Source organism: Pteronotus mesoamericanus, unplaced genomic scaffold (assembly GCF_021234165.1).
Source record: "Pteronotus mesoamericanus isolate MK-2021 breed Mesoamerican mustached bat unplaced genomic scaffold, CSHL_Meso_final contig_56, whole genome shotgun sequence".
In the NCBI taxonomy this organism is placed as follows: domain Eukaryota; kingdom Metazoa; phylum Chordata; class Mammalia; order Chiroptera; family Mormoopidae; genus Pteronotus; species Pteronotus mesoamericanus.
The window spans coordinates 31,087,380-31,112,227 of record NW_026555201.1 but is presented as its reverse complement, the minus strand read 5'-3'; the positions used below and the strand labels follow the sequence as shown (position 1 = coordinate 31,112,227).

At 35.0% G+C, this 24,848-nt stretch overlaps 2 protein-coding genes across 3 annotated transcripts in view; one reads left to right on the top strand and one right to left on the bottom strand.

Annotated features, from left to right (window-relative positions):
- The window catches only part of EEA1 (early endosome antigen 1), a 128,210-nt gene extending 114,202 nt beyond the window's left edge, over window positions 1-14,008 (top strand). For both annotated transcript variants that reach the window (XM_054580198.1, XM_054580197.1), the window contains 7 exons: window positions 4,258-4,443; window positions 5,710-5,841; window positions 7,234-7,419; window positions 8,317-8,555; window positions 8,836-8,956; window positions 9,541-9,639; window positions 10,327-14,008. In XM_054580198.1, the coding sequence (XP_054436173.1) occupies window positions 4,258-4,443; window positions 5,710-5,841; window positions 7,234-7,419; window positions 8,317-8,555; window positions 8,836-8,956; window positions 9,541-9,639; window positions 10,327-10,449 (1,086 nt within the window). In that variant the 3' untranslated portion in view covers window positions 10,450-14,008. The remainder of the gene's footprint in view (window positions 1-4,257; window positions 4,444-5,709; window positions 5,842-7,233; window positions 7,420-8,316; window positions 8,556-8,835; window positions 8,957-9,540; window positions 9,640-10,326) is intronic.
- A 2,238-nt stretch (window positions 14,009-16,246) lies between these two features.
- PLEKHG7 (pleckstrin homology and RhoGEF domain containing G7) overlaps window positions 16,247-24,848 on the bottom strand; it is a 40,765-nt gene continuing 32,163 nt past the window's right edge. The window contains exons 12-15 of the mRNA XM_054579849.1: window positions 22,965-23,044; window positions 20,893-21,046; window positions 17,826-17,923; window positions 16,247-16,834 (exon numbers count right to left, since the gene is read on the bottom strand). Of these exons, the coding sequence (XP_054435824.1) occupies window positions 16,727-16,834; window positions 17,826-17,923; window positions 20,893-21,046; window positions 22,965-23,044 (440 nt within the window). The 3' untranslated portion in view covers window positions 16,247-16,726. The remainder of the gene's footprint in view (window positions 16,835-17,825; window positions 17,924-20,892; window positions 21,047-22,964; window positions 23,045-24,848) is intronic.

The window sequence follows — 24,848 nt, the reverse complement described above, 5'->3', positions numbered from 1 at the left end:
CGTTATTGAAAAATTCTGAAAAATCATAGGATATTTATATATGTTATATATATAAATATTATATATAAATATACTAAGTCTACATTTTATTCATAGGCTGCTGCTATAGGGAAGGCTTTAAAAAGAACATAGGATTGGACCAGGTCCTTAAGAATACATGGAATTTGAATACACAGAATGTCTTGAGAAAGATCATTTCACTCAGAGGCTCATTTGAGAAAAGTTGCTGTAGATAGAATGAGAAAAGCCAGGAGACAGTTAACATGCTTGTCTTGCTAGAGTGCTGATTGTGTTTGGAAGCTAATATTTAAAAGTTTGGGATCAAATTGTGAAGTATCTTAGATGCCTAGCAAGGATGATATTTAGGAAAATGAAGAGTCTACACAGGGAAGTAAAACGAAGAAAATAGTATTTTAGGCATCTTAACCTGGAAGTGACTTGGATTGGACCTGTGATAAACTAGCATTAGGGAGATTAGTTTAAAGGCTCTCTCCCTTCTTTACTCCACACATTGCAATAATCATGGTGTGAGTTGATTATAACTAAGCTTAAGGTTAAAGAGAATGGGACAGAAAAGATTTATGAGAGAGACGAGATAAACAGAAGGGCTGAATATATACAGGCTGCAAGGACTCATTATGACTAATGAGTCCTTGCAGCCTGTATTTCTGTTTGACACAGAAATAGAAAATAGGGTAAAATAATTTCTGTAGTGGCAACAAGCAGACTTTATATCCATATGTATATCAATCTATCCAAAATTAGTAAGAGTTATAAAAAAAAAATACCACCAGAAATATAGAAAATGTCTTATTTCTGTGCTAAGTAGCTTTAAGTTATTATTACCTTTTCTTTACAACATGGTTGAAAGTCAGGGAAGTGTTTGTAGACGAGTTTGGACTTTATTTTAAAGGCAGTAGGGAACCAATGAAGATTTGTTCAGATTTGTATTTTAGGCCAATGACTGGCTATAGGACAAGGGATGGATTATAGAGACTAGAGAGGAGACTTTGTACTAGTCCAATTGCAGATGATGGTAGCTTGGGCTAGAAATAGTAAGGATGGAAAATATGGTTGAATTTGAAGGGTATTTAGATGATAGAAAAGATGAAACTTGACTCCTCATAGATATCGTATAGAAATCATACTATTTTTTTCAGATGAATATATTTTACCCAAGAATATAACATAGTAATAGGACTTAGATCTCTTAAATCAATATTCTTTCATTAAGCCAACAACCATTTTTATCATGACTGAAAGCTACATCATGTACTAAAATCTTTATACATGAAAGAATCATTCAAATGTAAATATGGTCACAGAGTGAAAGGCAGAGGGCTAAGTGTGCTGTGGAGTTTTACCACCATTAAGAGACAATGGGTAGGTCATCTCTTCCAAAGCTTCCTTGTGTAGACCGACACCAGCTTGGTTTGTGACAGGTCTAGTGTTGCACAATAACAGAACCATGATTAGATCTCTTATTCTGATTCATAGCCTTTTAAATATTCTTCTATCATAACGTCAATAGAATTTTTAAATAAAATAGAATACTGATAAATTCTATATTAATGCTTCCAAAATGAGAGGTATCTGAACTACTTAGGAAGTTAATTTTTTTAAAAAGAAGCAAATTCCTAGGGATGTTCAAATGATATTATTGGCCAGAATAAGAGATAGTTATCAGTCACTGCTTTTCTTTTGCTTCAGTGATGTTCTATGATCTTGTATGTAAGAGAGCGAAAGGGAGAGGTTCAGAGCCTTATAACGTGACACAGACCTAAGGCAAGGCTGCCATCTGTGGGCTGAGTGTGTACACCAAGACACCAGTAGAAAGGATGATGATTTGGCCTTATCTATGCCTGTAGCCCCATCTGCTGGATTACTTGTGCAATACTTAAGTTTGTTAACTATATTTCAAATTGGCTGTGCTATGTGCTATTCTTTGTTATTGAGGAAAGATAAAAGTGGAATGTAACTGTAAATTTCACACCCTGAGTGAAGTGAAAATTCTAGGCTAAGTTCAGAATTAATATAAGTCTTCTTAGAGTAGTACTCTTCCTATGTCATTTTATCAGTCATCAAGAAAGTAATAACTAAAATTTTTAAAGTTTTATTTTGAAAGAAAAAGAAAAAAAATGTTGAATGAACAACAACAAAAACAACAACAACAACAACAAAAAAAAAACCCACAACAGCTATCACAGAGCACTTCAGAAATTCTTTTTTAGGTACAATACTATAATGTGATTGGTGTATTCATTTGGAGTCAAGTTTGGTAGTTGATATACTCAGGGATTTGCCTCTTCCCGGGAGAATGGATGGCTTAAAGATAGCCCCAACTAAACCATTGAATGGAAGAGAGGAGTTTCTTAAGGGAAGAGATGCTGAGCAGATGAAAATAACATGGTCTGTAATAAGAAACCAATGGAATACTTAAAATATATGGCAATATACCACTGAATGACAGATGAATATATAGAGGCAAGGTAGAGCAATACATATTGACATCTTCAGAAAAAGAGTAGTCAGATTTTGAATTTGACTTTAAAGATTTTTTCACTGGGTTTTTGTGAGTTTAAAAATTTTACAGGCTTTTTTAAACCATAAGCATTTTGGAATTTTTGTGGTCAAAGATTGGGGGTACTGTTACTTTCAGGCTCTAGCAAGCCTTGGTATTCTTTAGCCTCTATTACCTAATTACGATTGCTATAGACTGTATGGATTAGGCATTGTCAAATTTTATTCTTTTTATCTGAAATCACTCAATCCTTTACACTGAGTCTTCTGTAAAAACACCCTACAGAAAGCTCTCACATATGTTGTTTTTCTGTGCATTTAGCACATAGCAAATTCTCTACTACCTTGTTCAGCTTCTGTTTTACATTTTAGTTCTGTTTTTCAGGCTGCAAAGTCATCTCCTTTAGTCAAGGACCATCTTATACCCCTTGGTCTATTCCAGTAATAAACTTAACTAATGGTTAGCTGCTTGATTAATAAAGGACTAGGTAACTTTAGGTCTTTCCTGAGAAAAGAAGCTTTGGGGTTGGTTTTTTGTGTTCCACTGGAAGCCATTGAAAATAGAAATTTAATTTACATCAGCAAGACTTCTGAGCTGAACTATTTGTAAGGAATAAACTTTTGTCTTTTAGGAAACTTAAGAAGTCCCTTAAATAAGGTCTTCATTTATTTATCTTCATCTATTTTTTTAATTATTGAATGCTTATTTTAGCGAAGTCTAACCAGCAGGGATCCTACCTGAATTATATCTTCTGCTTCCTTTTCAAGGGAACTACATCTCTAGAATAAGAAAGGTGAACTTCTTCTAGATAGCAGAAGAGTAATTTTGAGTTAGCTCCCTTCTCTGCTGATTCTTAGGATTCACAGCTGAGAGTGGCAATGCTCCTGCGAGTTCTACTATCCACCTGTTACCATCTCTGCCCTTAAATGAAACCGAATAGGTCCAAAGGCTTACCCTTTTCCGCATCATCAGCTTCTCAAAATATGTGGGCCTTAGAACAGTCAGTAACTATGAACTGTGTTAACTGACAACACTGCTTCTGCTCTGCGGGTGGGAGGTTAAGAGGAGGGGGTGATGGCCTTGTCAGAAATGGAGCCTCGGATGTCCGGTGGACTTTCCTCTTTTAGTTCACTAGATCAGGTTGGCAGATGTCAAATACAGTTTTGTTCTGATACTTTTTATTTATTAGAGGTTTTAGCATGTCAAGGGACATCACAGATCCTATAAAACGTATGCAAAACAGTTTATTCTTGTATTATTATTTATTAATTATTGTATTATTTTTCATATGAACAACTGTACACCTACATTTACCCTACCTTATATGTACACATAATGTAGAGTTTAACTGTATCTTTTTTTAGTGTTTTTTTCATGTCTCTCTATATCTTCTCTCTAATCACATGCATATTCTCTGAGTGTGTTTGATACGGTTCCTACTTAGTTGATATTCCTTCATATCACTTCATATCCAGTAAAATCTTATAGATTATTTCTAGAGGTTTTGGAATTACTTCAGCTTTATTAAGTATTTTGTGCTATAAATGTTTTCTACAGGCAAAGAGTTAATTATATAGCATTTTTCTTTTATACGATTTTACTGAAGGACATAACATACTATCTTTTTATAGTTTCTTTCTTTCATCTATGCCTATGTTAACTGTTATGTTTCTGTTGAAATTTGCAAAGACAACGGCATGTAATAATTTGGGGAAATTGATTTTTTTCTTTATAAGTCTGTAGAAGAGAAGCTTTCTTTAGCACAGGAGGACTTGATTTCAAACAGAAACCAAATTGGAAACCAAAATAAATTGATTCAAGAACTGAAGACTGCCAAGGTGACTTTGGAGCAGGATGTAGCAAAGAAAGAACAGCAACTAAAGGAGCAGTGCGCAGCACTACAAGATGTTCAGAAAGAAAAGGTATTTCATTTTCTGACTAAATCTAGAGTCTTAGGGTTGCCGTTGCCTTGGAGACCATCCAGTCACACCTCTGAGCCTCAGTGCAGGCGTCCCTTTATTTTCAACAGCTCTCTTAGGTGGACTTCTCGCTCTTGATAAAACAGTTTTGGTAATTGGAATTTAAATTTTAGGAAATATTCTTAATAATTCCCTTTCATTTCCATCCATTTTTAATACTGCTGTTTTTAGTTTTACAAACTAATCTATTTTTCATAGCACAGATCCCTGGTTACTCAAAAACATACATTATAGCCCCTCAATTGTTTGTCATATAATATGCTGTTCTCTAGTTGTGGGAATGAGATAATAAAAGGTCTAGAAATAATTCTTAAGCTTGTTAGGAATTCCTAAAATTAAGAACCAGCTTTTTCTAAGGGAAAGTATGGGTGTATTTTAAGTAAATGATGCTGTTATGAAATTTAAAACATTATATGACCAGTATATTTAAAAATCAGTTAAAGTTTTATGGAAAGAGAAATTCAGATTCTAGGGAACACTTTTTTGGTTTCATAATTGAAATCCTCTATTTCCGTCAGCTGACAGGATACTGTCCTAAAGTGTACAATTCCTGAAGTGCTTGGTATGTGTAAATTGTACAATTCCTGAACTTCTCTTAATTAAAAAAAAGATGGGTGATATTTTTGTGGGGGTGAGGCTGGTAAAGCTGGAATGAATTCATGATTTGTGCTTCATGTTTAGAAAATTATGACAGAACTATCGTTTCTAGGCCTTTAATTGCAAGGGCTGTAATTTAGTTAAACCTTGTTTTAGTTTTACCTCTAATACGTTATTAAAGTTCTCTAAAGCTTTGTTCGTTTACCTATAAAATGAAGATTTAAAAAGAGCTACCTGGTATAGAGATTAAATCAGATAATATATAATACTCCTAGCTTAGGTGTCTTTTATGAAGATAACAATAGTAATGGTAATAATAATAACAGGATTAATAAGCGTAAGAAAAGTAGTTTTGGCTAAATTTTATAGTATTCTTACCTGGCTAGTCACTATTCATTTTACATTAACTCTAACTATTTAATTCTTCTAACGATCTCATTGTTCATATTGTATAAATAAGGACATAGAGGCAAGAGAACGTAAGTAACTCACTCCTGTTAACTTAGGTAGAAAGGGGTCGAGACAGTGTCATAAGTGGTAGCAGTCATTTTGATTACATTATCGGTTAAGTATTTAATTTAAAAGTATTTTTAATATATCTTTTTTACACAGTCATTGAAAGAAAAAGAACTAGTAAATGAAAAATCTAAATTGGCAGAAATAGAAGAAATTAAGTGTAAACAAGAAAAAGAAATTTCTAAACTGAGTGAAGAACTCAAGTCTCACAAGCAAGAAAGCATAAAGGTATATTAAGATAATCATTGTTCTTCCTTCAACACTATTATTTTTGTTTAAATTTAAATATATATATATATATATATATGTTTGTTGTTTTTGACAAACTCTTTTGCTCTCAAGAGTACTCTTGTATTGCATGATATCTATATACATATTGAAAATATGTTACATTTGTTTTCAGATTACTGAATAAAACAAAATAACCTTAAAACCTTGGATTTTGTTGAAATGATAATCAGGAGAGCTACTGATTTACAAAATTTGGCTTGTAGATAGTAAGCTTCAAGATATGTAAGAGTTTAGAATTAAGATTTTTTTAAAAAAGATTTTATTTATTTATTTTTAGAGAGGGGAAGAGAGGGAAAAAGAGAAGGGGAGAAACATCAGTGTGTGGTTGCCTCTTGAGCACCTCCTGCTGGGGGCCTGGCCCGCAACCCAGGCATGTGCCCTGACTGGGAATCTAACTGGTGACCTTTGGTTTACAGGCCGGCACTCAATCCACTGAGCCACACCAACCAGGGCAGAATTAAGATTTTTAAGGAATTATGTTTCTTCAGCTGTCTTCTTCCTAAAGTCCTTTAATAATCTCTTGAATATTTTTCCTGTCAGAAGCAAAGCTAGGGCACTATTTAAAGAAATTAATTGTTTGTAATTTGCTCTGGAAAATGTTATTCATTTTCTTAGAAATTGAGTGTTCTTATACTACCTGTTATGTCTATCAGTATAGTTACAATTTTGCTTTTTAATTAATTATCTATATAGTATGTCATTAGGTTCTTCCAACCTGACTTCCTTAAAGCAGTGAATGTACATAGTTCATCTTTGTGTAAATCCTCAGAACCTAACACAGTGTGTGATGCTTAAATGGTGACCATTAAACACTTGCTAAGTGAATAAATGGAAATAGAGGGTAGAAATTTTTCTGTCAAAACATATGTATGCACAGAACCTCTTGCATTTACATAACTGTTGGGCAGGAAATAAGTAATCTTACATTGTTTTATTTATATTTATTTTTCTTTTAAAAAAATCTGTTGACACTGTTACAGATGTCCTCCATTTCTCCCCCACATTGCCCCCTCCATCCAGCCCTCACCAGCTCCCCCTTCCCCAGCCCTCACCACGTTGTTGTCTGTGTGCATGGGCTATGCATATATATGCATATATGTTCTTCGGCTAATTTCTTCCTATCCTTCCCACCCCCTTCCCTTTGCGATCTGTCAGTCTGTTTCATATATCCATATGTATTCATGCCATCTTGCACCTTTTTAAACAATTGTTTGAAATACTGAACTTTAAGAATTAGAGAAGAGAATAAAACTCACGTTGTGTATATTTCAGCTGTATTTTGAAATATTAACTATAAAGGATGGTTTATTTTGGGTCTTTTTAAAATAGGAATTAACAAATCTCAAGGATGCCAAACAGCTTCTGATTCAGCAGAAATTAGAGCTTCAAGGAAAAGTAGATTCCCTGAAGGCAACCCTTGAACAGGAGAAGAGGAATCAGCAGATGCTAAAAGAGCAGGTGAAAACGGAAGAAGATGAGCTGAAGAAACAATTTATTGAGAAGGAAGCTAAACTGGTCAGTAAGTTAATAGTGGGAAGTGTGTTTTGTAGTTGATTTTGTGAATCAACCCACAAGAGATGATTTTCCTACCTAGAATGTTCAGCTAACATTTTAATTTTTGTTTTAAGAGACCTGATTGGTTTAAATGACTGAGGTATTATTGGAAATATATATTTTGGTTATATAGATGAAAATCCAATAAAATATTTTAAAAAATACTAAAACCATTTTTAGTGCCAGAAAAGCCCACACCTCTGTAGACTGAGGTAAATGGGATTAATGCTAATTGTGTTCAACTCAGTTGCTTGATCAAAGTGAATGTTGATAAAGGGGAGTGTAAACTTATGTTTAAGATTGTGATGACCAAAGTACATGTTTTCATTCCCTAAGCTGTGGATACCAAATGGGGAGCACCTGGCTTTCCTTTGTTGAATTAAGTCCAAATATCCTCAGGTAACTTGATCACTGAATGTTTTAGCTGAAGAATTACAATTTCAAATTCACAGTTATGTGAAGGGTTTGTGTTGGTTTTGGGCAGGCTGACTGAGACAAAAGGATTTATGTGGAATTTGAGACATAATAAAATGCTGGCTTTGTCTCTAGGGCACTTTGCCACCCCTCGCTACGTGTTCTTCTGCTCTGGTGGAAAAAAGGAAAATCTCAAATTGCTCTCCTTTAGCTTGCTCTTACAAGAGATTTGCTGACCATCATGTCAGCATTATGGCCTTTGAACCAATTCAAATTAAACAGATATCTGTGGAATCAATTTTATTATTAGTGTATAATGAAATATAGTCTCTGCCTGCTTTCCTGAAGAAGTAGTATCTTGCCAGTATTTTAAATTGAATAATTAGAATTTATGTTGCACTCTCTTGTAATAGGGTTTTTCCTCATTGTTTTCCCTTTTCTCAGCATTCTGAAATAAAAGAAAAAGAAGTAGACATGAAGAAGCATGAAGAAAACGAAGCCAAACTCGCCATGCAGATTACAGCATTAAACGAAAACCTGGGCACTGTGAAGAAGGAGTGGCAGTCCAGCCAGCGGCGAGTCAGCGAGCTGGAGAAGCAGACGGATGACCTGCGGGGTGAAATTGCGGTGCTGGAGGCGACGGTGCAGAATAATCAAGACGAGAGGAGAGCACTGCTAGAACGGTGATTGATGTCTAGTAAAATTAGTTTATTTTAATTCTAAGTGATAACAAGGTCGTCACATTCCACATTTTTTTAAAAATAGAAGAGTAGTCTTAAGAAAAGTGCATAGCTTCTGCAGGAATTTAAGTAGCCATTTAGTAAAAACTCATTCTTAAAACAATCAGATTGTTGAAATTAATGTATTCTATTTAAAGTTACTAAAGTAATTAATTATCCATGTTCTTGAAGGGGACTTTAATGACTTTTAAAAAATTAATTACCTCTTTACAATTTATTCCAGATGTCTTAAAGGAGAAGGTGAAATAGAAAAGCTTCAAACCAAAGTACTAGAAGTGCAAAGAAAGCTGGATAATACAACTGCAGCAGTGCAGGAGCTGGGCAGAGAAAATCAGTCCCTTCAAGTAAGTCACCTGGTGAGGGGAGGCAGTTTTGTAGTCTCGCTTTTACCTCAGTGAAAAGCATATTTTCAACCCTTTTACAGACATCTCATATATTTAAGAAATACTTTTTAATAAAATACTGCTGCCTATGTAGCAGTATTAATGGTGTTATGAGTAATTAAATATGAGAGAAGGAACTTGTCTGAGAGACCTCAGGGATGGAGTGGTGTCATTCATGGATTGTCAGTAACAGAAAAATTTGAGAGCACCAAGGAATAGAGGAGTTGCTGCTGTGTGTTGAAGAAGTGGTCTGAGTATGTGCTCAGAGTTTCAAGGAAGGATTGATCATTAGAGTTAGAATGGATGAGAAATCACCAAAGGTTAGAGAATAAAATTTGATTTACTTTATCTATCTATCATCATACAGACTTAAGAATATAGCAACTTTTGATAATGGAAGTTGACCAAAGTATTTCTGATTATTAAAATGTTATCCCACGGTGCATATAGTCAAAACTTTATAAAATTCAGGCACCAAATTAGAAAATATCCATCATTCTTTAAAAAGTTGATATTACAGTGTATCGAAACTTTGTTTTTAATAGATCAAACATACGCAAGCCTTGAATAGAAAGTGGGCTGAAGACAATGAAGTACAAAACTGTATGGCCTGTGGGAAAAGCTTCTCAGTGACAGTGAGACGGGTAAATGCTTTTGATCACTTTTCTATGGTTCTGGATTTTATTCCTCAGTTACAATCAGTTTTGACGGGTTGAAACAAATTTCGTTTTTGTGGGGTTTTTTTTTTTTTGGTTAATGTACAACTGCATAGAATAATTACATTTAGTTTCTGGTTAGCATGTATGTTTCAGTTTTAGTTTTCAGTTCAGTCATTGCCTTCTTACTGAGTTACTCTGTGTAATAATCATTTTCTGAATCAGTGCACCAGTATTAAACTCATGTTTTAGTCATTGTTCAATTCTTTTAAAGGAAGAAAAAGCAGAGAAAAAAATTTTTTCTAAACAGTACCATTATGTGATGTTTCAAGTTTATATTCCAATTGAAGAAATACCTGAAACATTTGGCAAATATTGTAGTAATAGTTTTTCACCTAGTAGAGTGGTTTATTAACACTTTGAAAAGCTTCCTGTTTCTTTTGAGAATTCCATGAAAGTTCATATGAAGTGTTTAGTGTACTATCTAGTAAGTAGGAAGCATCCAATTTAACCAGGAAGTTAAATTGACATAATAAAATATTATGTTATTAAATAATATACTAATCACTTGAAAGTTAATACCTTCATAGTGCAGTTTGCAGTATTTTTGTTAGTTTCATAATGCGTATGGTGTAGTTTCTGTGCTTAAAATTGTTTCATTTTTGTCATCGACAGCATCACTGCAGACACTGTGGAAATATCTTCTGTGCTGAGTGTTCAGCCAAAAATGCCTTAACTCCTTCTTCCAAGAAGCCTGTTCGTGTCTGTGATGCATGTTTCAATGACTTGCAAGGATAATGGGTTAGCGCAAACTTCAGAGTAATATTACACTAACATTAGATTTTTAATAAATGTACTTAATAGAGGTCTTGGACTGCTATTTGATTTGGACAGTGGTTGCAATACTAAACCGAATTAGAATTCGTATATTTTGGAATGCTATCAATATCAAGTAAAACTCCTCTATTTTTGTGAGACTTGGGCTCATATTTCATTACTTTTTTCCATTTAACCCCTGGAACAGCTTTCACACCAAGTTTAGAATTAGCTAATGAAATGTAAATAAACTTTGGACAGAAAATAGCAATGTATTTTTTTAAATATAATTTCGTTGTTCACAAATGACATGGAAATACTTCGATAACTTCTTTCTCCCAAATTTAGTGTACAGAGATGTACATGGACAATATGACATTACATATGTTGCACAATAACACATTAAATATATTAAGTATTCTCTTTGTGAAGTCACGCACAGAACTATAAAACTTTCTCTTTTTTTATACATAGTTCTATACCTTAGTTACATTGTTGTGTTATAAATTTACTACTTAAGTGTTCTAAACACATTTTGTGCTGAAATATGTATTAACCATGAATTCAAAATTGTTTTTGCTTTAATGATACTTATTAGAATCTCTTGGATAGATTTTATGAAAACCTCTGTAAAATCAATTTGCTTACTTAATGATTATCCTGGGGTTGTCTTTTAAAGATAAGGTTTAATATTTCTTTTTCTTTGTCATTTTTAAACTCCAAATTATTTTCCATTAAGAATACTACAAAGCTTCCCACTCTCACTCCATTTGGAAGATGAATGATAGAAATTGTCTGATGGTCCTATTCCCATTTTCTTGTAGGTGGGAAGTTTTCTGAGATTAGCCTTCATATTATCCCCTCATTTTGTGTCTCCAGCATCTTCAGGAATGAGTTTGTTTTTTCAGTGGATCTCTTTTTTTACCTTTATTTGGTTTAACCATCTCAAGTATAGCTCAGCTTCACTGTAATTGTTTTATAATTTTTGCATCTTAAAGCCAGTTGCTGATGTTGCTAGAGTCTTATTATATTTGTGAAAACAAAATGCAAAATGGTAAGGAGACATTAAATATTCTATTTTATATTTTCTTCTTACGTAATAGGGAAGAATATCTTTTTAAATCAAGAACTTAAATTTAAAATGGCTCTAAACGTGGGCTCCATATTAACTGGTAAATCTTTTTTATTTTGCAAAAATAATGCTGTGAAATTACCTTGAAGTAATAGCTGGAGAATAGAGTTTCACTAGAAAGCAATGTATTTAAGAATCCCCGAGTTGCAATCAGAACTGAAAAAGAATGGCTAATTTAGGATAATTAAAAATTAGCTTATTCGTATGCTGAACAATTGAATTAAAATTTAAATTATCATAGCCGTATTAATTTGGAAAATTGGAAAACATCTGAAGAGAGAAGTCATTAATATTGGTTTATTACTCTTTCTAGAGAAGAAGTGTAAAGTTATACATTTGTTCAGTGCAGTTATTTGGTAGTAATAACAGGAAAGGATGAGAGTTAATATTTCATTTATAATAAATAGTTTATAATATGTACTTGCTTTCAAGTACCATGCTGAAGCAAAATGTTTATTCTTTCTCTCTCTCTATATATAAACTTAAAGAGAGTGCCACATATTTGTTTAATTATTTAAAAACCCCATTTAAGTAAACCCTATTGTCAGTAGCTATTAAGGACCCTGATTGAAGCCCTGGACTTGGATAAACATATAACATTTAGCATATATGATGAAGAAATATGATGGCTCTTCATTAAAAATAATACTTGGGTAATATAATTGAGCTAAAATTATTTATTTATTTTCATATACTTATAAATCCTTTCAAGCAATCTTAATTCTGTACTTTTACAAATAAGGGATTTAATAAATGTGTTGGAAAAAATAGATAATTACAGTACCACTGTTTATTTTTTTAAGATAATAAAACTTCATGGGAATTATTCTGGGTTAGAATATTTGTTAACTTCATCTCCTAACTGTGTATACTGAAGGCCTTTTCCCCCTTATTCCCCTACCCACAATATTCACCAAAAAACAACAAAACAAAACACAACTGTAAGGACAACAAACAAAATTGTATCTGAGTGATTTTCTAGTTTTCATTTAGCTAATTTCATTTCCTAGGTCCTGAGTAATTTACTGTAGACTATTGAATTAATAATAATACAAATTAAAACTAATATTTTTGTTGTTAACTCTCACCAATTTAAGGTATTTGGAAACAAAAGTGAGAGGGTTTTTTCTTTCTTTTAATTGAAAAAGTCACCTTCTCCTCTCCAAGTACTAACCAGGCCTGATCCTGCTTATCTTCAGAGATTAGACGGTATCGGGTACATTCAGGGTGGAATGGCTGTAGACAAAAAAATCATCTTCTCAGTCCTTATTGGATCTACATTTTAGATGTCTGCTGGTACTATTTGTTAGTGAGTTAGAGCATGTGGGGAATCTCAGCTCTCGGCTCTAATGCAAAGCATATTAGCATCACGTGTTAGTAAAATCCAACCCCAGCACAGAAATGTGAGCTAAAATCAAGTCTTGCTGGGTTAGCGTATAGTAAACTGTACGTATGGAATTTTTTTTTTAATAGAAAGAAGACAAAGCTTTGTTCACTTTGAAGAAAAAAGAGGGAAACAAACACAAAAACCTCAAAGCAGTGTACAAATAACCTTTTGTTCAACTACCTCTTAATGTGGAATTAGCTAGTTTAATAGTTTCCTCACAATAACGTTAAATAGTAATTGCCAAATTTGTTAGTTTCCCATATCCCTTTAAAAAGGCTTTATGATTATTTTATAGTTTGGAGAACTTTAAATCCACTTTTTTTAACCTTGCATTTGCATAAAAATATTCAGCTTTTAAGTGGAGAGCAAATTATGATCATATATTTTGATATTCATGATCTATTTGACTATAGCAATTTTTTTTAATGCACTTTGGCTATAAAACCATGGATGACTTGATCCATAAGATTTAAATGTGCCGTCAATTTAGTATTCCTAGACATGAGCGTGATGAATGCTATTCGATAATTATAATGTGCCACACATTAGCGTGTCTTAATTGCCCTTTGCCTGAATTTCAATGATCAATTTGTTATTGTTACAGATGTGAATATTGTGCATAAACTTACTAAATTTATGTAAAATTGTGTAAAATAGAATCGGAAATAGCTAAGTTTTTCCAGTGTAGGAGTAATGAATTTATTGTAACATGATACAGTTATGTATATGACATTCTGTACTTCTTTGAACTGGATCATATATTCATATCTTATGTAGATACTTTCGCATGAATATTTTCTTGTTTAGTTTTTGGATTCATTATTTGTATTGTGTTTACTACTTGTGATCATGTTGTTGTGCCTTATTTTGTGAGAGAGTTTAGCTCAGTAAATACTGTAATTTCTAAACTCAGTGATTGGAAGGTTATTGATTACCAATGTAACTGATGAATTACATGATAGCATTTAAATCTGTATAAAGATCAATGGAAGGATCCTTATTGAATTGTTGTTTTTGTTTTTTTAATATGTTAAAGATGATATTAAAAACATTTCTTTCTAGTAGATGTATTCTGTGACTACAAATTATTTTGTCTATTTAAAAAAGATAGCAAAATATTAACCATTTTGCATTCATTTATTTACAGAATGCTAGAACTTTGCGCTTGGCTATAGAGAGTGGGTATGCTTTAATGCTCAACTTAGAATAGTAATCAAGTTTATAATTTCAAGAGAAATTACTAATGCCATTTTGTTTGAGACATTCCCTTTTCATTTCACTTATTATTGTGAAGAATTAACAAAACTAAAACAAAATACTAAACAAAATTAAATTAATATCTTCTTTCATTTTGTATCTAAGTTTAACACCCAGGTCACCGTTTAAAAACACTGTTGTAAAGGCTTAATGTACCATTGCTTTTTACTGTTTCTTTTTTATCCCTTTCCTCTACCCCCCAGGAACCAAAGTTCCAGAATGTTTTTTCATTTTACTCTAATAAGCTTCTCTCTGAAGAATTTACTGTGTATATCTTCTAGCACTTAATATATTCTGTATTAGACATATTCTTTTCTGAGCTTTATAGAATTTCAGTTTAAGTATATAGTGTATTCTTGTTTTAAATTTTATTTTACTGTCATAAGAGCAGCTAACATGAGATCTGTCCTCATGACATCTTTTTAAGTGTACAGAAGATTGCTAGGGCTTACTCATCTTGCTTAACTGAAACTTTAGACATTGATTAGTACCTACTCATTTCCTCCCCTATTTCACGGGCAACTACCATTTCATGCTTTGAGTCTATGACTTTGACTATTATAGATACATAAGTGCAATCAGACAGTATTTGTGTTTCTGTGACTAGATTATTTCACTTAGCATATAATGTCCTCAAGGTTCATCCATGTTATGTTGCAGAATTTCCTTCTTTTTAAAGGCTGAGTAGTATTCCATCCTATACATAAATACCACGTTTTCTTTATCCATTCACCTGTCAATGGACATTAAGGTTTTTTTCACATCTTGGCTATTGTGAATAGTGCTGCAGTAAACATAGGAGTGCTCATATTTCTTTGTATATAAACTATTTTACATTCTTGATGTTAATTTAGTCAGTTTTTTTTCTAATGACATTTTAGGGAGAAACTAGTCCTTTATGCATGTCAATATATGGTTACTGAACCCATGTGACTAAAGGAACCTTGAGAGATTGCCTTGCCGTAGTCCGTCACCCTCCTCCTAAATCAGGTTATGTCTAAAAATCCCTGCAAGATTATTGTTAATTTCTTTTTCTAAATATGTGTGCGTGTATGATTTTTGGCCATATGTTTTTCTCCTACATCTTGTGTTAGTCTGTATTGTCTTCTGAACATAAATTCCTTTCAATCTCACCCACGTCCCATCTCTAGGAATTCACTTGACGTCTCTTCTCCCCTTTGTCTTTTTTTTCTCATTTATTTTTAGCCTTTAACAGTAGTTATTGCTTTCCAGGTTTTCCTTTTATTTTCACTTACTTCTACAAATGTCTCACATCATCACGCGAAGACAGTGGCTGTCCATTACAGCAGTGCTTGGCCTTTGCACGGGAGCCTTTGTGCTACCCTTGTCTGCACTGCCTGGCTAGTATGGTGAAATTTGGGTTTTCCTCCAAGAATTCACTGTTCCACACGACTTCTGAGCATCATACCATCCTCAACTTTAGAGAGACTGGTTAAGTGAATCATTTTTCTGGCAGCCCAAGTTGATCAATTTAGTATTTTCACTTTGGAAATCACATAAGACATGTGGCTAAAAGTGAAATTTGTGGATTTCCATTTGATATAATCTGACCATAGACCTGTTACCTTAAATGCAATTATTGGTATGTTCTACCGAGACAATATAATAATTCAGGCTGCCTTTCTTCATAGAAATTCTAAGGAAATTTCAGGTTGCCCAGTAAAGTTCAGTGGCTGTGCTGTGGTAAAACACTCACACAACCCCATCCTGTTCAGAACCAGAATATTTTCTATGACAAACTCCATTATTCAAAAAACTAGATTTAGAGAAAGGTAACTTATTATTCCTAAGAAAATTTGCCATGTGAAGCATTAACTTGTGAAACTAGAACAGGTAGATACTTGCTTTCCCTTTCTTAAAATAATAGAAGTTAGTCTTTGGAATTTTCTATTTTTAAGTTAGAGTATTATGAAGTATACCTGAGATAAGTGAACTGTTGGAGAATAGGAATTTAAAAACTATTAAAATGTAGCCCCTATTTATTGCTTAGTATATTAAGAGAACAATCAAACTTTGTATCAAATGAATTATCATTGTGTGTGAGGTAGGACTATAAAGCAGTAAGACCGATTTACAAGCCATGTATGTAGGGAAGTTGGTTTCATTGCAGATAACACACAAAGATGGTAGAACTCGCACTGGACACAAATGTTCCTTTCCTCCTGGTGCTCCATGCATCTGATAACTCACCCTTTACAAATCATGACAGCACCGTACCTCACTCACACCTCTTGTCAGCCAGACTGAAGCATTGTAAGGCAGTCTGAATATCAGTATATACTTGACAAGAAATTCTTCCATTCAAATTTGTTGCAGTCATTATTCCTCTGAACTGAGGATTTTCTTAGCTCGAATTCTGGAATTCCTTTAAAAGGCACATTTCTTTCTAGCTCATCACTAAGTGTTAAAAAAATTTGAAAGCATACCCTCATCCCTCACTTCTCAAAAGGTGGTTTTAGGTCCTAAATTTCAGAGGATTCAGCAGGCGATGGGAATAAAGATATTTTCTTGGTTTCCTGACTCTTGGTGAAGCAAGAGATTGCTGCTGTTATTTGTGCCATCCATGTTTTCTGTAAATAAAATACATATATCCACACATGCGCGCGTGCACACACACACACACACACACGGGGGAGGGGGGAGAGAGAGAGAAGAATGTTATCTTGACAATTTTTTCACAATTGGATTAATATTTTCCTTTATTGTTATTTAAAACTGAAAACTAATAAAACATTTGCATATGGTTCCCATTTTCTTTCTTACATCTAATATATCATCAATATCTCTGCAAATGGATTACACTATTATGATATGCAAGTGGGATAAACAGGAGTAATCAAAGAACCATAATAATCAATGGTGACTAATTAGATTATAAATACTTTGAACATTGACTTTCTGTTTTGTGTGGAAATAGAAATCCTTAATCAATGGTATAATTTGAAAAACAGACTCAGGGAGATGACTCAGGAAATTGAGTCCTGAAGAAGAATGCAATATTGCATTTATTGTCTGGTTACCTTGTTGCTATGATGAAAGCCTACCAGAAGAAAGACAAAAATGGAAACTTCTAAGATAGAGAAACCAGGGTCAGGCAGCTGATTTTCAACTCCATTGTTCCAAAAACAGTGGTCTAATTTCAAAGGTTGGAGAGCAGACTTGACATGGTTCATTACTGCAGCAGCCCCTCACTTAAGTGGACATCATATTATTTGCTTACTGAGACTTTGGAAATTGATTGGAGCACCTTAATGCCAATCATGCAACCCAAAGCAGTTCTTCCCCCATTTCATACAGAAACTGTAGACCACAGAAGCCATCCTCGAGCTTCTGCCGCAGGAGAAAGTGAGGGAGGCTGTATTGACTCTGCGAGTGTGAGGAAATTGTCACCTTGAGGTTTCTGAGCGCAAGACAGACTAGATGTCCATGTTCCTCCCCACCTCCCAACACTTGCCCTTCCCAAAGCAGGTGAGAGAAACAAAGCTTTCCATTCACCTTTGGATGAGATTTTTCCTTACGTCAAGTTTGAAGAATCAAAACCTACAAAATTGAAATACATACCTTGATGTTTTCCGTTTGGGCTTGTAACAAGAATGCTGCTATACACTGTCGATACCGGTTTTCATGTTGAATAAGGAAGGCATTTCTCAGCCCACAGACTAGAAAAAGATTACAAAGACAAACAGCCAAATTATTTAATATGAAATCCAAACAGTGTCTCAGTTCTTCAGCAAGAACCTAGAGTTTGTGTTTGTTTTTAAATATCGTTGGGAGGTTTATGCTGATAAAGTCTGATCCCAAGACCAAAACTTGGACAATTACTGTGCCCAAATGGAGTCCACTTAAATCAGAAACCCCTTTCTCATTTAGCTAACAACTCCTGGAGCTTGATTAGATGCACTTAGGGCTTGTGATGGAAAATGGGCTCCTCCTCACAGAAGTTTAGCATGTTGAGCAGATTTTGTGTGTGTAAAATACAGATAATAAAAACATGGAAAACAATGGAATTATTGTTTCTTTTTAGATCCCCACCACTTCTTTTAAAAACGTTTTATTTATTTTTGTATTTAAAAGGAAGCCACATCAAAACAAAGGTTATAAACAAATTAAGGTGTGGCAAAAATACAAAACTACCTGAATGCTCTACAACAGGGTAAGAAAAGAAAAAAAATAGATTCAAATAAAATCTAACATCCACCAAAGTATGTGAAATGTAGAACAAAACAAAAAGAAACAAATGTTGGCATGGTTTCTGTGTTTGCAAACGAACAGTCTGTTCTGTCATTTCCTGGCTGGTCTCTTAAAGAAATGACAGGAGGGAGTGGAAGAGCAGACTCATATACCTATATATTAGCAGGAGCTGTTAAAATAAAAGCTTCTTCTGAATTATTAATACAACACCGAGAATAAAATTCTACAGCCTATACATCCTTCCTATAATTGACTAATACTTAGAAACAAACCAAATCACTGAACCAGGGTGTGTCCTGGTCATGTCAGATAGGTGAGAAAGGTCCTAGAAGAGCGCTTTTTTCCTGGTTGATCATTTAAGCGGATGCTTATCCACCGTCATTTTTTCTATTTTTTGGAGTTTGTAGGTTTAACTCAGACTCATTGAGGCAGGTTGGGCCTCACTTCAGAGTCGAAGCAATTGCCAGACTTTTTTATTTTCTTAACTGCAGGAACTATTCCAGTATCACAGATTATACTCATAATAGTCTCTCATAATTCCTAAATCCTACTTCAACAAAGTCTGTTAAGGTCATGAAATTGCTCAGCTTCTCTGAGGCGAGAAGACTTAAACCTATTAAAATGACTGTCTGGAAAAAGAGATTTGTGTTTGTTTTACTCCCTCATTTTTCTCCTTATAAATTCCCTGTAGCAAGTGAGGCTTTAAAGATCAGGTTGTTTCCCTTGGCTAGCTTTTGGAATCCATGTTCCCCAAGACTGTAACTGTTCTCAGTCATTGAAGGCGCCCCTCACTTACTTGGTTTGCAATGCGGGTACGAGGGAGTTTCTGAGCAAGAGGACCTGGTATGGTTAGGCTTGTAAAATAAAATGATGTAATATGTGGTCAGGAATAGTTCTCTTTCCCCCTGACATTCTAATTTAATAATTAATAATAATGAATATAATAATTGACACCATTTACAAGCAGGTATTTTGTACTGAGCACCATGCTGTCTCTCTCTCTCTCTCTCTTTGGTGCTTCCCCCCTCCCTTTTTTTTTTTTTTTTTTTTTTTTTTTTTTTTTTTTGCCATTTAAACCTACAGCAACCACATAAGATAGGTCAGATGATTCCCATGTACAGATTTAGATTAACTTTTCCAAGATCCCACAGTAAGTCATAGAGCCAGGGTTTGAAATCCCATCTCGGTCACTCCAAAGCTCAATCTCTTCTCTTTTCACCCTTTGCTCTTTCTCACTCGACAGCTATTCTGCCTCAGGAACTGTATCTGAACAGTCAAAATAAGAGGCCAGAGGAATGAGGAAAATATTTTTAAAAAGAAACAAGAGGTGGTAGTGACATCAAAAAGTAATAAAATGGTAGGAGTATAGTTTTAAAAAGGTGTTTTTATCGCTTAAAAAAGAAAAAACCTTAGTTATATACTGTAACAATATAAATGTTTGCTATTAACTGTCCATTTGTGTATTCATCCATTCATTCATTCACCATGTAATGCTGCTCCGTATGGATAGGTCCTCCTATGCTAGTCTTTGATGCTTTGGGCTTGGCTGCAGGGATGGGAATTGAGGGGAATGGTTAGTGCTCCCTCTTTTCCTGCTCCTTCCTTGGAGCAGAAAGGCAACCCCCTCCTGCCTGGCTTCAGCTGGTCTCCTAGGAGCCTATATCCAGGGCAGAGTGACCATCTGCTTCCTCCCGAACACTACCCAGCACTGAAGAGGCTGAAATGTCCTCTAAGTCCCTTGAGTGTCAGGGCTTTCATGACAGGATTTACTGATCTTTGTGGTTCATTGTTCTGAGAGATCCCCAAGGAAAAGGGCTGTTTCTTATTCATCTCTGTAACTCCAGGGCACTCAACAGAGTGCCTGGTTCTCTGTAGACACTCAGGAAATGCTTTAAACGTGAGTAAAAATAATATACATATATTTCTGACACATGACATATGAAAACATTATTTCGGGCATCTTTCTTTTTATATAGCTATTGTAACAGAATATCTTGGTCTTTCATAGTGTGTTGTGGTATACTAGTGATTTATCAATAGCAAGAGTACCAATAATGATAATATCATAATACTGAAAATAGCTGTCATTTATTGAGTGCTTTACATGCATTGTTTCATTTAATTCTCATGACAATCCACTAATGAAGATTTCATTATCCCTATTTTACCAAGAGGAATCTGTGGTATAGAAAATGTCATTTCCTTGCCTTTGCTCACATAGCTAGCAAGTGGCAGAGTGGGTCATCTAAGCACTGGAGACCAAGTCCAACACTCTTTCATGACTAATTTGTAGAGTGAGTGATATACAGCTACATAGGAAGCCAGTATCTTCTTTTATGAAGACTTAAATTGGATTTATGTGCTGTCACCAAAAAAGGCCAATACACAACTCTGCAATGGAAAACAGATGAATTGAATGATGAAAATTGACCCATACCTGACACGTGGAGTGGATCGATGCTTTTGACTACCAGTCTATCCAGTGGGATGGGCTGGTCTAGTACGGTGCATGAACCGCCCTCTTTTATTACTGTTTGTAGCTCAGGAGTAAGTGACGGACACATGACACCCGTGTCCGAGCCTCCAGCTTTCTGAAATTAAGGAGAAAAATAACGCAATAAAGAAGAAATAAATATTGGTGCACATCCTTCAATTGATTTTTAGAAACAATTCCTTGAAATCCAGCTTACTATTTTTTGAAAAGCATTTCCCCAAGGTACGTAGTGATTGAAAGCATAGTGTTTCTGAAACCCAAGTTTAATTACCTGAATAAATAATGTGTGATGTCTATAATTGGGAAACATTTTAATCACATAATTGTCAATGGGAGGCTCTTCCTTTCCAGTATCTCCCTATAGCCCTGATTGAGATGATGAGAAAGGGGGGGCCTCATTCGGGCCAGCTCTGTCCACGGGATCTAATACTAAACTCTAAGTAGATTTTATAATTTATAATTTGTAAATAATCAAAATTGTTTTGAATACATGTTGAATTTTTTTTAAAAGGGTGCCAAAGATTGTGGTTTGCATGACATATAATGTTCATCAAATTGCAAAGAGGAATATAAAACATAATAGTTCTATTCTTTTTTCCAAAGAAAAAAAGTGAAGCCCGATGTTTTCTCTGGGTGGTTATCTTTGTGTCTATGAAGTCAATGAAGTCAATAAACTCTCTTAAACTTATTAGACAGAGGAATTTAAAAAGGAATTTAAAGCAGATAACATTCCTTATTTTGGAATCAAGTTGTGAAGCATGAAACCAGAATATTACCTTATAAATACAATCAATCTGGCTGCCACTAATGTGTGTACTCAGATTTGAGCCATTATTTGATATGAAGGTAAGCTGCGCTTAGTGTCAGGTTTTTGATGGCAATAGAGATTTTTCAGAGTTTGTCTTGTTCCAACATGCCTTTTCTGGGTAATTTAAGAGAGAAGGCCATCCAACTTTCAAAACTTTCGTTCTTAATACTATCCAATATCCACTTTCTCCTCAACGACCATTCAACTATTCATAGATTGATAAATCGATCACTGTCTATTATTTTTAAAGATCCTTAGATTATTTAGCTCAACCAACGAATATGATATCTAGAAGCTTATGTTCTTAAAATCTGAGATATCTAAGTGCCATGATCTTCCATCTGTGTAAGGCCAGTCATCTGGTAAAGGAGTAAATCAAACAACAGATATAGCTGATGGCCTACAGCGCTGCAGCTCCTCCGCACCCCGACTAGGAGCAGATGACTAGGGGCCTTAGAGGAGGTCCCCTTAGTAACATCATTCACACCATTCAGGGGACAGACTGTGACATGGGAGATTAGACAGAAAGCCTTTAGTGGACCATGATACTCATGGCCTAATTAGTAACAACAATAATAGTGACCATTAATAATACAGTAGTGGGAAAAATCCCCATTCTTGAAAGAGATTTTGTGGCTTTAACCCCCAGTTGACTCCGATCTATGATGCCAGCTATACATTTGTTTCGCTCCTGCAGCTCTTATATGCAGGTAGAGACCAAGAGATCAAGGCTCCCTCCCACCGCAGCCTCCAAGTCACAAATTTCCAGTCATGATGTGAGCTTTGAAACCAGAATGAGTGATGGCTATCGCCTCAGCACATGGCAGCAGACATTTTCGAGAGAGCCCCCACTCTGGCAGCTTTCACTGTGACAACTTGGGTGATGAAAGGGCCAAATGGACAAAAGCATTTGAGTTTTCATTGGCTGAGATAGGTCAGGAATAAAGTCCTGTGGCTTCTGGGACTTACCCCAAAAGTATGCAGACTAAGTTATTCCATAAATGTACACATTCCTTTGACATCCTTAAGAAATGTAATTTGCTTTTGTTATTATTATTTTTTAGTTCAGAACTATCTTTTATAATGTTTACGTTTTTTAGAGTGTGAATCCAATTTGATTTATTAAAATATTTTATATTTTAATACAACTTATTTGGAAATATTTCTAAACTTATTCAGCAGACATTTAGAAATAGCAGCATTTTACCTTTTTGTTGCGCTTAGTTTTCGTAACTAAGAGGAAATCATCAAAGAGAAACAGATAAACATCTAGGAATCTTGTACTTTCTGAGGAAAGAAAGAAGGTGAAATTGGGGCTGGAAGTAGTAAGCAGAAGGTTTTTTTGTTTTTTAAGCCAAAACATCCTCTAGAGAACAAATGCAGCTGGGCACCTTGGCACACCAGGCCAGCTCAGGGCGCGCCAGTCACCTGGGTCAGAAAACTGCGTGGCTGTTGGGCTGATTTCTTCTTAAAGCAGGGACTTTGGGAAGCTCACAGTTTTAAAGACATTGTGTTTGTGGTGCATTTCACATGTATCTAAGATAGCTTGGATGATGTTAGTAATAGTTTCAACTAAGCCTCAGACACATCTGTCAGCTACTGAACTTTCAGCATTTTGGCCTCTTGACTCATCTGGGTGGACATTGGCAAAGGTACGCATTACCAGGAAAAAAGGGCATTTTGTCATTGCTGTGGACTAAATTGTGCCCCTGCCCCTCACCTCCAGCCCCCGTTCATATGTTGAGGTCCTCGTCCCCAGTGTGGCTGCTTTTGGAATAAGGAAGTAATTAATAAAGGAAGGCATGAGGGTGGAGCCCTGATCCAGAGGATGAGTGTCATCAGAGGAGACCCCAGAGGGAGAGCCGCGGCTGCACTGGAGAAGGAGGCCACCCGCAAGCCCGAGAGAGCGCTCCCGCCCGAACACGAGTTAGCCTGGCAGCTTCATCTCGGGCTTCCCGCCTCCAGAACTGTGAGATTGAAGCGTCTGTTGTTTTAGCCACCCAGTATATGGTATGTTGTTATGGTGGCCCTCACTGATTAAGACAGGCATTAACAGTACTTGTCTTTCAAGTACTCATGCAGCTTTTTACTTACAAACTTCTCTGATATAATTTTTGATAGTAGCTTAGGCTTTTCTACTTATCTCTAGGCTGGGTCTAATGGTAGAAGAGAAATTAAATATTAGAATAAGGTATGCTCCCCTCTAACCTTATAGGTTAGAAGTTAGAAGAAAAAATAGTTAACGTGATTTCAGAGGAAAGGCAGTCTGTTCAGAGAGGAATGTGACAGATACTTAAAGTAAATATTTAAAAAATCAGTAAATATTTTTATTATCTTATTTATTTTATTGATATCATTCTAGAAGTCCTTTCTCATATACTTTTATTCCTGGAAACTAGGTGGCTAAGATGAAATTATCAGATAAAATATTATGAATTCATTTCTATTTCCTTCTCTTATTTAAGTTTAAAAGGAAGATTCTTTCCATATTTGCATAGAAGAGAAATCAGATATTTTACTCGATTTTGAATTGTCCTTGAATATTTTTTAAAAATTGTATTCCATCACTACTAAAACTTTTTTTTTTTTTCAAAATCAGGCTATTTTCAAAGACTGCTGATTGTCCTTCAAAAGCCTTCCCCTTCTTTTGTAGTAAGGGAATTTCTGAGTTTTAGTGGGTACGTGTTCACTGCAAATAAATACTACATCTGCCAGCCTCCTTTGTAGTTTCATATGACCAAGTGACTACATTCTGGCCAATAGAATATGAGAAAACATGTGCAACTCATGAGTCAGAGCCTTAAATAGCCCGCCTGTTCCCCTGTCCCTCCCGCCAGCTATACACCTTGGAGACTCTTCTGGGACCACACAGAAGAAAGCAGTACCCCAGGGATGGACGAAGAGAGACCAAAGAAACCTGGGTCCCTAAACACACCATGGAGAAAAGCTGTCACTGAGCTCTGGATTTTATAGGAGAGAGAAATAAACTTGTCCTTTGAAGTGTTTTTTTTAATCTCTCTCTGTCTCCAATGGCTGAACAACTATCTTAACTAATATACACACAGCTCTAGGAATGAGACATTGGACAACA